The sequence below is a fragment of the Hesperophylax consimilis genome, chromosome 16 (assembly GCF_061612785.1).
Source record: "Hesperophylax consimilis isolate HC1 chromosome 16, BYU_Hcon_1.0, whole genome shotgun sequence".
NCBI classification, from domain to species: domain Eukaryota; kingdom Metazoa; phylum Arthropoda; class Insecta; order Trichoptera; family Limnephilidae; genus Hesperophylax; species Hesperophylax consimilis.
In genome coordinates, this window is record NC_142851.1 from 7,086,133 (window position 1) to 7,100,724 (window position 14,592).

The 14,592-nt window shown below is 35.7% G+C and overlaps 1 protein-coding gene across 1 annotated transcript; it reads right to left on the minus strand.

The window, feature by feature from the left end:
- Positions 1–380: 380 nt before the first annotated feature.
- On the minus strand, positions 381–13,795 carry Art1 (arginine methyltransferase 1). The gene is made up of 9 exons (XM_089640833.1): positions 13,708–13,795; positions 13,381–13,453; positions 13,118–13,278; positions 10,609–10,773; positions 8,113–8,267; positions 6,836–6,983; positions 6,279–6,368; positions 5,836–5,985; positions 381–2,496 (listed from the first exon to the last, which is right to left on the minus strand). The coding sequence occupies exons 2-9, from the start codon at positions 13,442–13,444 to the stop codon at positions 2,353–2,355; spliced, it is 1,077 nt and encodes a 358-aa protein (XP_089496959.1). The 5' UTR covers positions 13,445–13,453; positions 13,708–13,795; the 3' UTR covers positions 381–2,352.
- Between the last annotated feature and the right edge of the window lie 797 nt (positions 13,796–14,592).

The window sequence follows — 14,592 nt, forward strand, 5'->3', positions numbered from 1 at the left end:
ACACGGGTTCAAGTCCCGTTGGCGTCATGTATCTTTTATCAGGAAATTTTTCAATGTGGATGAGTGTTTCAGGCTAATAATTATTGCTTATAAAATAATTGTTACCCTTTGTGCTATGCATAACAAAATCTTGTCTTAAACATTAGTTTACCAAAAAAAATAATTATTAAGAACTTTCATATTTATAAAATAGGTTTAAGTAAATATTTATCTGAATGAACCAGGTACTTCCTTACATTTCTTTTCCCCTCCCCGCTACCTTCAGCTTCACAACTTACTCCCAATTGGGAAAAGTCCCACTACCTACGGACAGATAGGATTCTTAAGCGTTATTCACATAAAATAAAATAAAAATAGACAACTATAAAAAGACAAGTAAGTTTGTGTAGTAAATTTATTATAATATAAATGTCAGTTACAAGTCGAGCTGACCAATACAGGTCAAACCTCATCCATTCATACTTCAGATCCACGCATTCATCGCCCTTTTCAGCTATGCGACAAATTAACTAGAAAAAATCTATTCCAAACATCACCTTCACATGTCTACATTTCTTGTACAATATTTTCCACTTAGCTTATGCAAACAATGCTTTGAATATACACCGCTACGTGAACAGAATTTCAACTAACATCATCCACTTGCACTCCCAACATTTGGATGGCTACCCCTTAAAACTCAATGTAGTTATTTTGGATCCGTCCAAAAATTCAACTTGACACATCTTGTTTTGAAAAGCACCACAAAATGTCTTAACTATTTCCAAAGTCTATAGAGAAGTACAAAAATAAAAGAAATTATAGATCGACCTTGACATTATCTTTTTCCTTGAATTCAATTCTCCAGGTATAATACAAAATTAAATCAGGAATTAAAATAATTAATCTCTAATTTTTCATCTTAAGTACCCCACTAGCGGTTAAGAATTATAATTATTTAGAACTGGATATTTTTTCTAGCGCTACTCAAGTATTAAAAACATGCAGTCTTTTATGAATTTTGGAAACGATTTTAATTAGTTTTCCAACGTTAATTATTGGAATGCAGACAAAGCTAAAAAAAGTATCTTACGAAGTAAACATCCTTTACCAACCGGTTGAAATGTAAGTACCGCATTGAAACGGGAAACACGTTACATGTTCAACGAGCTAAGGCTTTATACGTTGAAAATATCAGAAGCTTTGAACACTCTGGCCACTTTAAAACCGTGAATTTACATAAGACACATCAACAAATAATAATGACATTTAGAAGATTTGCATTCACGCCACTTCTAACTCGACTATTACAACATTCCACAGATCTATATTGCAACAATCACATCATTTTATATTTGATAATACTTATTATAGGCTAGAGAAAGACTCATTCCAAACAGATTATTATTAAGAGCTCATTAACATTGCTCATTTAAAACACGCTTGTTGTAAAGGCTATAAACCCAAGCCACGCAGAAAAATTCCTTGTGTGATTTCGGCTTAAATCCGGCTGATTCGAAACGATACAAATATTATGTACGTTGGCTGTTTTTCTTTTGTCTAACTGGTGTCAGTAAGAAGTTAGTATAGGAACGCATTATATTTGTAAATGCCCAAATATAATCGGCAGAATTAATGAACACTATAGTTAAAGCGCTAGAATCGAACCGCGGGTCTCAACGGCACAATGTAAAATTAAAAGAATGTTGTGTACAGAATGAAACTTATGCCAAAAATTAAAAGTTAATATTCTAGAGGTTTTATTATAACTGCCACGCTTATATTATAATTATCACGTCCAAAAACAAAATGTTTGTGTCGTAGATGCAACTAAATAAACTAAAATTATAATAATCATTAATTTTTGTCTTCAAAAAACTGGTATTTTGGCAGGTAGTTCACAGGTCGTGTCTCACACGAAATGGAGTAGGCGAATACTGGAAATGCTACATTAGTATTAAAAAGTTGCTATTATCACTATGAGTTTCGACAGTTTGAAGAGAATTTTGGATTCTCAGACACGAGTGACTAATCGATTGATAATAATACAATGTCGACCCTCAAAGATGTAGACAGTACAGTATTTAATTCAGCCCGCAAATAATTGGCGCTCATAAACGAGCTTTCACGGCGATATATTTGTCGGGCTGTTTTGATTTTTTTTTTTTAAAGGTAATAATACCATTATCAAAGACTATTCGCATAAGATGAGATTACGCAAGTGTTGTATAAAATTAGTCTTCATGCACGTTGCGGCACTCATAAAAGACAAGACGATGTAGATTAATACGCTTAAAGTAGTTATAAGGTAATTCGGTAGCCGGCTGCGTGGGGCGGGTTGGTCGGACGCATTGCGGGCAACGGGGGGCGCGCTCAACGCATCCGGTAGTGGTTGTTCTCCAGCACGGTGCACAACTCTCCCTTGAAGTCTATTTCAATGTTGAAGTCCAAATCGCGGTTGTTTCGCTGGTTTGGCTTCATTGAGAAGCACCCTGTGATTTCTTCTCCCTTCTTTACCTGGAAAGGGAAAGAGAAAAACTTAATACACATATTGTAAGCGTAATGAGTAAGATCAAGAAAGGGACGCTTAGATGGTTTGGGCATGTAGAGCGAATGAGCAAAGAAAGGAGTGTAAGGAGAACATTTGATGTAAATCAAAGATATTAGAAGAACGAGATATGCTATGTTGGCCGCCGGACCGTAGCCGGAGTACTACCTAATTAGGGTACTTTGAACGGTATCGGGACGTGTACGCACAGAAATCTGTTCTATGTATTAGTGCGGATACCTTAGCGCAAGCGAAGGTGTGCAGTAGTATTGGTGAACAAAACCGGCGACACTCGGCAAAACAATTCCACTCAGTACGAACTGCGCATAGCACATCTCGTTCTTCTAATATCTTTGATGTAAATGGTAGCAGAAGTGGGGGATGCCTGAGGAAGACATGGCACGATCAAGTGAATCAGATACTTGAGTCAGGCCATGTCAAGAGTCAGAATAATTGAAGAGAATGTATGAGACGATGTATGATTGTGAATGAGGCAAGTGTGTGCCAAGGCCGAGTTTTTTGCCGGGGAAATGGTATGATGGTTAGTTTACATTAATTTACTTTACACAGGAATAAGTCGTAATATTAGTCAAGCATTTCCTTAAACCAACGTCATTTTAGGTTAGACTTTGCAAAAAAAAAAAAGACTTTAATTATGTACTTGCTAGTCTTACATTAAGGTTGGGTTAGGTTAGGTTAGGTTTTGAGGAGTGTTTGTATTCGATTTTTGGTATCAGAACAGCATTGAAGGCTGTGCAGAACATCGAAATGAATAGTTTCACTATAGCGAGCTTTGTGGGGAACAGGTCAGCAATACTTAACAGCCTGTTAAGACTAATTACTCGCATAAATACATTCAAAGTAAGGGGGCGGTCAAGTATTATGTAAGCACTGTAGGGGGGCAGGGGGGTCTTTGCTTTGCTTATTTTTGATGACATGGGGGGTCGAGATAGTGATTACGTCAGCACTGCTCAGCAGTAGGTACTCACTTAGTTTGTTTAAATGAATATTAAATGCATTAAAGTCCTCTATCCTAAGTCTATTTTATAAGTGCTGCTTATGAATCAATAAAAAAAAAACATAATGCATTAACAGAAAAATGCATATAGGTACCAATTTTTACGTAAGCATGGGAGGGGGGGGTAAGAGCTTTGCTTACTTTTGGTGACAAGGGGGAAGAGGGGGTAAATAATTGTAATAAATCTGCTTACGTAATACTTGAACGACCCCTAACACAATATAAAACATAAAACAAAGTCACTATTCGCGTCTGTCTGTTTGTGCGCTTAGTTCTTCTAAACTATGCAACGGAGTTTGATAGGGTTTTCATTATCATTTACAGAATTTCTTCCGGAAGGTTTATACAGTAGAACCCCGTTAATTCGAACCCCGATAATTCGAAAAAACGCGTAATTCGAAATTTTCGCAAAAAAAATTTCCGCTGAAAAATTTTTTCATACAAAATTTTTTTTAATTCGTAATTCGTTAATTCGTAATTCGAAATTTATTTTTGTCCGCGCACGAAAATTTGTTCGTGTAATTCGAAAAAAATTGATTTTTGCGAAAATAAATCATAATATTTCGTAAATCTGAATCTAAAAGTCAGCCGTGGCGGTAAAACGCCGAAAAATGTATTTTTACGTGGTTATACATCGTCCTAATTAGTATTATTATTTTGTAAATCTGAATCGATTTACACTGGAATGTCGTATTTTTTCAAATTTATTTCGAATATCCGAGTTTAAAGGGCCGAGAAAATACATTTTACGCGGATATATGTCGTAGTTTTACGAGTTTACGCCAAATATCTGAATTTAAAGGGTCGGCCGCGACGAAACTTGGCCGCGTAATTTCGATTTACGCGTAAATATATAGTATTTTTACTAACTTTACTTCGAATATCCGCGTTGAAAAAATACGGCGTGACGGAAATCGGCCGAAAAATTTCGATCCATGCCGAAATATGACATATTTTTACGAATTTACTTCAAATATCTGAACTTAAAAGGCCGGCCGCGACGAAAAACTGCCGACAAAATTCGATTTACGCGGAAATATATCATATTTTTACGAATTTATTTCGAATATCTGAATTTGAAGAGCCGGCCACGACGGAATACGGCCGCGAATTCTCGTTTTACGCGGAAATATATCGTATTTTTACGAATTCAATTTCAGATATTTGAAATAAAGGGCCGGCCGCGACAGAAAATTACCGCGAAATCTCGATTTACGCGGAAATATATGGTATTTTTACGAATATCTCAATTTAAAGGGTAGGCCGCGACCGAAATCGGCAGCGAAATCTCGATTTACGCGTAAATATATAGCATTTTTATGAATTTTTTTCGAATATCTGAATTTGAAGACCGCGAATCCTCGTTTACGCGGAAATATATCGTATTTTTACGAATTCAAATTCAGATATTTGAAATAAAGGGCCGGCCGCGACGGAAAATTACCGCGAAATCTCGATTTACGCGGAAACATATTGTATTTTTACGAATATCTCAATTTAAAGGGTAGGGCGCGACCGAAATCGGCAGCAAAATCTCGATTTACGCGTAAATATATAGCATTTTTACGAATTTATTGCGAATATCTGAATTTACAGGGCCGGCCGCTACGGTAATCGACCGCGGAAATAAAGAAATAATTGGTATTAATACGAATTTACAACTAAAATACCACCCGGATTTGAAGAGGCGGCCGAGAAAATCGATTTTCGGCGTATTTTTTTTTTTTTTTTTTTCATAAAATTTCGAATTACGTGGGAATTCGTTAATTCGAAATTTGATTTTTGATGTCCGCTGGATTTCGAATTAACGAGGTTCTACTGTATATATAATAAATAGATATTATATTTATTGAAAGTAGAGAAAGGTCGAGCACCGCCGGGTACTTATCAGCTAGTTGGAACTAAATCTGTCTTAATTACAGATATAAAATACTTGTAGTTGATTGTGTGGAAAAAAATAACTTTCCATAAAGTTTTAGAACTTTTGTGTTCATAATACTTAGCGAGGAAAAGAGTTTTGTGTTCATAATACTTAGTGAGGAAAAGAGTTTTGTGTTCATAATATTTAGCGAGGAAAAGAGTTTTGTGTTCATAATACTTAGTGAGGAAAAGAGTTTTGTGTTCATAATACTTAGTGAGGAAAAGAGTTTTGTGTTTGTAATACTTAGCGAGGAAAAGAGTTTTGTGTTCGTAATACTTAGCGAGGAAAAGAGTTTTGTGTTCGTAATACTTAGCGAGGAAAGGAGTTTTGTGTTCGTAATACTTAGCGAGGAAAAGAGTTTTGCCTTACCGTCATGAACTCATCGAAGTAGAAGACAGTCTGCTTCCAGTGAGTGTAGGGCGCCTCAGGAGCCGTGCTGAAGCCGAGACGCTTGTGGGATTTGGTGAACTCCACGTTGAAGAAGGTCACCAGGGCTTGGACAAAATCGTTGCGACGGACCTGACAAAGTATAAACATGTTAAAATAGTTAGGGCAAGCAAAAAGGTGCAGACGTATTTCTCTTGCCGTGAACAGAAAGGACGTGGAAATAGAACAGTGGAAAAAAAGAATATGGTGGGGGTTTTGTATTCGATTTTTGGTATCGGAACAGCAATGAAGGCTGTGCAGAACATCGAAATGAATAATTTCACTATAGCGAGCTTTGTGGGGAACAGGTCAGCAATACTTAACAGCCTGTTAAAACTAATTACTCGCATAAATATTATAAGAATTAATGAATAAGCAAAACATACCAATAGGCTGAATCTTGAGGAGAAGTCCAGATCAGCTTTCTGTACTGTATACAGATCAATTTCTTTCAATAGGGAGGAGTTAGTCACAACCTGGAAAACACATTAAAAATATATAAATATATCTTAATAGCTAGCGAGCCAATGGGATTATGCCATACCTTATTGGGGTATGTTATGAGACTGGAGAGAGTTGGAGGGGGGAAGGAGATGGGAGGTGGAAGGTCGAGAAGTAGATGGCTATTCAGATCTGGTCATTAAACTAGGCAAAAGCCGTTTCAAGCGTATCTACCACTCTGTTGTTTACAACCAAAAGTAGTCTTCACATGAAAACACAGATAAATAATATTCAGGATCAAATGGTCGAACTGCTATAAAAAGGGAGGTCTAAAATATACATTATATTTTATACTGTCTGCAAAACTGTAACTAAAATGGCATTGGTATTCAAATGAAATTAGTTTCTGTGGTGGTTTAGTCCAGTGTGATTTTATCCGACTATATATCGTGGACACATGAAACGAAAGATGTATAACTACTTATAAGTATGAGGTAATCACCTGTTTGGGATCCACGACATCCACCAGAGGTTCAGAGATAGCCACCTTGCGGATGGAGCTCATGTCGAAACCGTACACATCATCCCACCAGTTGATCTTCTCGTCCTTGTACTGCCTGTCCTCAATGCCGCATATGAACAGGGTGCATCTAAAAGAAAAAACATCCAAATAATGATATTTATCAGAAAAAAATCAGACAACACTGCGTTTCATAGAATATGTAGTAAAATTATTAATTGTATTCGATTTTTGGTATCGGAACAGCATTGAAGGCTGTGCAGAACATCGAAATGAATAGTTTCACTATAGCGAGCTTTGTGGGGAACAGGTCAGCAATACTTAACAGCCTGTTAAGACTAATTACTCGCATAAATATATTCATGGTAACACAATATAAAACATATATCTTATTATTAATGACAAATAATTACATTGGAACTAAATTGGCCGAAGGTGGCCAGGAGGAGAAGAGGAAGAAGGTGGGGGGAAGCACCTGGATATTCAGATCTAGTCACCAAAGACGGCTAAAGCATTTTCAAGCAACACACGGGGTGATTTTATGGCAACAAAACAAATTATATGTTATAGACTGGGATTTCAGTACAATGAACCCAACGTCGTCGGATGCACAGATGAAACTACTTTGTAGCTAGAATGGACGTTTAGTAAGCCTTAAAAATGCAGGTCTGCCGGTGCGCCTTTTGGAGTTGGAACAACACTCCCAACAGTTGGACGATTGCAAAGACGGGCAATTCGTGCACGCTGGCTCGGGTTTGGCCGAGTTTGCGGTAAACACTACCAGAGTCAAAGGATTTTCGTATGAACAGGCTCACATTAGTGGGCGTTCACGCTTGTCAAGCAATCGAGACAGACACGTCGTACAATTATTTAATTTTTTTCACGCCAACCCGTTGATATTACTATGGGAGTGTGGAATAACGACTCGATACTACTATTTTTGTAGCTTTAAGAAGCGGAACCAATATAATGATACCCGTAGCATCACCTGCACAAAAACAAAGTGTTATTACCCGATGCTTGGTTATGAATTGCCGCCTTCATGAATATGCCAGTGGATAAGTGGAGAGGCACTGATAAGATACAGCATGGCCGCAGCTTTTACTTCGATGTCTGCCACAATAATGTACATTTGGAGTTCGGAGTTGGACGATCGTGTAGTGCCAGCATTAGGGCTAGCCGTCACTGCTAATCACTAAACATAGCTGACGTCACTTGAAGGGATGTGTACAGTGAGTTGGTTGTCAGAGGAAACGTACCTGTCGGGGAACAGCATGCCATCAGGTTTGAGCCACTTGTCTCGTGCGTACAGAACAGTGTCCAGCATGCTCTCGTAGAACAGGCAGTAGCCCATCCACTCCGAGATGATGATGTCCACTCCCTCGATACCGTCGGGAAGGCTCACCTCTTCAACCTGAAAATATCCCCCAATTATTCATAAAATGAAAGTTTCAAACTAGATGATAGATTTCAACCAAGATGAAAGAAACAGTGACAACAAAATAATGTAAGGTAAATATACGAAAAGCGGGACACAGTTAATACCAGTGGTGGCTCGTAACTTTTGGGTGTGATAGAGTGCTAAGTTTGAAAAATTCAACATTATTGATGTTGTTTAGTCCAAAATGATTCAATATATTTTTTTGAAAATTAAGTTTTTTGTGTGAAGGTTTTCAAGAAATTTTAGTTTGGCGGTGCGCTGTATCATTTCCTGAATATTTTTGTACAAAAAACTGAAATTTAAGCATTACTAAATTTTCCCGGACACCCTGTATTAATTCATTTACCATTTTTAATATAGGGTGTCCGGGGGTAAACTGCACTAACTTCGGGAGGCGATTCTACATGATGGCAGAAGTAAAATAGATAATTAATTTTTTCCAAATTCCAACTATCTTTTTTCCATACAAAAATATTTTTCCACGAATATATTTATGTTCCCATCCAAACAATTCAACTTTTTAACCTTAAAACGTTGGAAAAAGTTATATATCTTTTCTACTAATTAAATCATGTAGAATCACCCCCTGAAGCTGGTGCACTTTACGCCCGGACACCCTGTATTAGCACTCTAGTTCACCCAAAAGTCATGAGTCACTAGCCACCATTAGTTAATACTAGAATAGGTTTTTGTTTTTAAAACTCAAACTGAGAACCTATTTTAGGTTCTTGGGTTCATAGTTTAGGTTAAATAATAGAATAAAAATCAAACTTAAAACATTAACGGAATAATTGGCTGCCAAGTGAAAAATCAATTTTACTTTCAAAATGCAATTTTTTCATAGACATATGAATATTAGTAGACCTGCCCTAAGTGATTAAAAGCGTATTATCCCCACTCCCCATACCGGTTCCATTGGAACTGGCTGGGCTGGCGTATGGCCTTAAGTGAAATTTGAAAACGTGACGTCATCATTCTTGTGCGAACTATGGTCGAGGCATCATCGGTTCATTTTACGAAATAACACGGCAAAATGTTGACTTGTACTATGAAAACTTGTAAAAATAGATGTGAAAAAGAGAATAAACCCAATTGTCGTATTACATTCCATATATAAGCATTATTTTACTTTATTTTAAGCATATTCACATCGTATAATATAGATCAGTTTTAGAAACATATTATACTATCATATCGAGAAACGTCTGGACGCGAAACACAAAGCTGGTTGGTTGCTGGGAAGTAAATTATGAACATTTATAAAAGTGTCTTAACTAAATACTTAAACGAAATATTCGACTCTGAAAATACAACCGAATTTTTTTGCCGAATTTGGACTTCGCAAATTTGTTCATAACGTGGCGAGTAATTTGCGCTCCCATGTAAAAATGTCTATTCATTCCAAAGCAGATTTTACTTTTAAGAAGTAAATGGTGATATTATAATGCGAGATGCCTATTTACTGTCAGATTGATTTATTGACGAATCACAGTCAGCCTTACGCCCTTCGTTCTTCAACAGTTGATTTTACCCCTCGCCATTATCTTCTCGTCTATTAATTCCTATGTCTGTGAATTTTTTCCATTTCCGTTTAATGAAATACTCGTTTCTCATTATTATCTAAATGATATAAAGTGGTTTTAAATTTAAATGTGCGTATTAACAGTGTTGCACTTTTCTATATACATATTTACCTAATATAAATTCCCATGTATTTAAGCCAATAAATTAGGCTTTTGAGATTAGTGCAATACCTGTGTGAAAAGCGACTACATCCCTGTGAAAAGTTCTTTACTAAACAATTATAATTATTACTTTTAAAAGTGGTAAATACTCCTTTTCCATAAAATTTGTATCTAAAAGGTTTTGATAACATAATGCGAAATAAAAAACATTTGCGTGTTGTTTATTCTTAAAACACAAAATTATTTTAAGACAAAAAAGACTAGTTCCGTTAGTAGAGTGTGAAATTTCAAATAAGGATAATAGTTATCAACAATAAATATTATCCTTATCTTTAACAAGCATTAAACTGTTATAATTCTGTAATAAGTACCTTTCAAACAGTTCTTATCATAAAGCCATGAATTGCTGAAAAAAACTTAATAAATTTTGAAAGAAAAATAAACATGCAAGTATGTGCCACTTCTTCTTTAGGTGTCCTCTCCTATCGGTGTATTCGAAGTCATGAAGAGCATGTGAAGTATCACGAGGAAAATGATTGTGTCAGCTTTCAGTTATTTAGTTCACCAACATTAGATTACGTAGAAGATTTAGGATTCCATTATTGAAGGTTTTGTTTTATCGAACTCACCTTTCCCTTGACGATGGTGACCACATCATCGAGGTGGTTGGCCTCAACTATCTTCCTGGCGTAGTCTACAATATTGGAGCACTCGATGGCGATGACTTTGGAGGCTCCGGCCTTGGCCGCAAACATGGACAGAATGCCCGTACCACACCCAATATCAAGCACTACCTGGAATTATAAAAATCACATTAATAATACAACTCAAACAATGAAATTTTTTTAGTCTAAAGATTTTATCTAATACTCGCAATGATAATTTTACGGAGGTGGCTTGGATGTATTGTCAGAATGCTAGAGGAAGAACTTCTGCATAAAATACTGGCGGTAATTCCAGAGGGAAGACGTTCAGTTGGCTGTGCCAGACAGAGTCGTGGAAAGCAACTTCAGCTGCTGAGCGAGGAGAGGCTGGACCTGCAATGGATGGAGGCTGATGGAACAGTTAGGCCAGGACAGGGACGTCAGGAGGCACCTTGTGAAAGTGATGGAACTCGACAAATAGGACAAGGAGAAGATGATGAGAATTTTGCATGGCAAATTACATACGTACAAGACAAAATGTATGCAAACTATTTTTCAGACTAAATATCATCAATGTGAATCCATCTCCACGTAGGATAAATTTTGGCAACTTTTAAGGAGACAAAAACCCTCCCATTAAAATTTGACATTATTAGATTATTATTTATTAGAAGAGGGTTAATTGAGGGCACATTAAATTATAAGTAAAGCTATACAATGAGTTTAAGGGGGCATCAGCGCGGGTTAAACACAAAATGAGCACAATAATGTTTTAAAATACCTAAGTAAGCCCGTTGTCCCATGGGCCGGAAAGCAATCGACATAAACGAGTGCTGTAAGACCCCGTGCAGAAAATTAAGTTCGCCATAGTAAGGTAACGGCCTGCAGAACTTTTCTGCACAGGTTCTTACAGCATTTGGTTTATGTCAATTGCTAACCGATCCGTGGGACGACAGGCTGAAGTTATTATAAAAATAAAATAAAAAAGAGCATTAGCGATGTAATGTTCTTGAATTCCACAGCACGCTTCATATGCAAAAAAATTATAAATGGCACTTGGTTTCAACTTAATTACTATGAGAAATAACTATATATTTATATATCGGCGGAGATGATAATGAAAGATGCATAGTTCCATTTTTTCTCAAAGTTAAGCTTGAAGGTTGGGAAATACTCATAAATTATTAAAAATAACCCAAACTAACACCCCAAAATCCTATTTTGAGAATTTTTACTGAACCTCTCAGAAAAGGACTTTTATTTACTTTGTGTTCCTTTGCGAACTGTCAAAACGCGAAAATTTTTGTGTTATTCACGAGTTTTGTTAAAAGCTTCATAACTCACGTTTTGGGAAACGTAGCCTCATTCTAAAAAATGTTTTGGAAAGATTATGAAATTCACTATCGTATTGTTTTGTTATACGTAAATATTTGCGTTTCTAAATATACATTTTCTGAAAACGTCAAAAATATGTAAAAATCGCTGACCATTATTTCAAAGCTGTGAAAAATGTACTTTTTTCTGAGTATCATAAAGAAATAACACTTTATATATTGAAGAAATATAATTAAAAACTATTAGTCACCTCAAAATATTAACCGTCCAAACTAAAATATTTTTAATAAATTATTTAAAAATGCAATAAATTACGAACGAACAAGATGACAGATTCAATCGACTCAGATAATGCTTATCGATACTCTGTTTTTTAAATCATGGTAATCCGTATACTAGTGATGGAAATATAAATCGATTTTTGTAAAATCTCGCGCGTTTACGTGAAAAGACGTACTAATGTCTTGACCGCTATTATCATATTTACGTCTTTTGACGTTCTAATGTTCCGAGTGGTTAAACCCCCGAATTAAATAGTTGTCTCCATTAGATATTTAAGTTGAAATCAAGTGTTGATTATTTAAAAAGCTTTTTACATGACAAGTTTACCAGTGATAAGATGAAGCTATTGCTACTGTAAAATGTTCCAATATATTGTAAATATCTGGTTTTACTAATATGTTAGTTTTTCTAAAAATAATTTCATAAAAGCAAAGGTGGCTTATAAACAGTTAATGTCAATATGGTAAAAATCACTAACATTATTCACTTTTCAACAAAAGTGAATAATGTCAACGACCTTCAGAAAAAGAAGCAAACTCCAGATTCTATACTATATGAATCTCTAAAAAACTAAACAACCATTTTTTTAAAACAATTAAATAATAGACAACTTTAAAATATTTTTGGTTAGGATTGCACAGAACCTTGAAAAGCACATTGCTCATAACCTTGATAGCAATAAGGAAATGCCAGTCAGGCATTGAAACAAACAAAAAAGCGAAATGAGAAAAAAAAATTAAAGTTGTAAGTACAAGTGCAGAAAACATTTAGAACCCATGCTATGCACGGTTTTTGAGGTAGGAAAAGCAATTTATTTCCTGCAAGTGTTCGATATAACAATATTTCGGAAAAGTTTTAATTGATGTTTGGTATTTACCTTTCCCTTGAAAAGATGCTTGTTATGGTACATGGCATTTCTGTATGTGAGGGTTCTGACTTCATCTTTTAGCATCTCTTCGTGGATGCCGAAGTGGGCATAGGAATCAAAATAATAATCCCGCGAAGTCATCTCCTCAGCGGTCACATTCTTATCCGGTCCTAAAAATATAACTCACGATGTTTAGATACCGACATTGCACAAAAACATAAAGCGCAATAATTATTAATAGGTATGTGCATTATAAACGCTAAGAAATTTACCATTTGATTCCGGGACCGGTGTGGACGCCGAAGATCCGGTGATGTTAACATCCATGTTTTCCATTATTTTGATCTAAAATTCAACAAAAAACACGGGTTTAAACAGTGAACTACGTAGCACAACCGAGACCTTAACGAGACTTAAATCAAAGGGGGAAAATGCCGAAAATAAATTAACCCCTAACACAAAGACATTTTGAAAAAGCGGCAAAATTATCACGTGTTGGTAATTTGGTTCCATCACTTTCAAACTTGGACAAATGTCGTGATATATTATTATTAAACATTTAATTACATAAACCATTTGTACTTAAAACGTGTTCTCACCGATAAATTCACAAAATATAGAAATGAAAAACGCACACCAGTCAATCAAACTCCCGGAAAAAAAGAATGATTCAAGGTTGGGGTTAACAGCAACGAAGAACTGAATTTGCTTTATTTAATTCGAAGTAAGAAATCATTACGGGGTAAGTTGGTATAAACTTTAAAAATATATTTATGAAGTTGGCTATCTTCGTAGACGGGTTTCCAACTTTAGTTGTTCAACAAAAAACTTTATCAACTTTGTTGAAAGGAGGTTTACACTTGCCGATAAGTTTTCAAGAGTCCATCAAGAGTCATTCAACAGAGCGTTGATCAACTAAAATCGAAACATCTGAACCGTTACAAATGTTATCAAGGTAATCTTCACCCTGCAGCACCCATCAGGCTGCAGTGAAATAAAACTCAGTGGATTTACATTTGTAAACTCGTACTTGACGGCCTTGACGCATGCATTTTAAAAACCATGAAGAACGGCGGGATCTTTTTTTGTCACATCTTTCATCAATTTTCCGCATTTTTTGACATTTCGACAAAGATTTATCGATTATCGTTACATAAAATATATAATGTATATATATATATATATATATATACAAATGAATATATTTTTAATTTTCTGTAGTTTGGTGAAGTGCATTCCACAGCATTTTCAGTTATTTAGGGGAATATTTATAAGACAATTTATGAGCAGTTATATTAATATAGAAGGAGAAACTATAAAAGAAAGATGATAACCGGATAAAAAGGCTTCATGAAAAGAAATACTGTCAAAAAATGTTATGTTTTACAAATCGTAAAAAAAAGATTTCTTTATTTATTTTGAAGAAGTAAAATGTAAATGCCAATAGGCTATCACGCGCCGCCGGTATACCAGGCCGCCGAGCA

Coding starts and splice junctions, on each gene's coding strand:
- Art1 (XM_089640833.1), bottom strand. CDS start 13,444: ATGGAAAACATGGATGTTAACATCACCGGATCTTCGGCGTCCACACCG. Junction 10,774..13,117: donor AGCATCTTTTCAAGGGAAAG/GTAAATACCAAA, acceptor TTATAATTCCAG/GTAGTGCTTGATATTGGGTG. Junction 8,268..10,608: donor TCACCATCGTCAAGGGAAAG/GTGAGTTCGATA, acceptor GGATATTTTCAG/GTTGAAGAGGTGAGCCTTCC.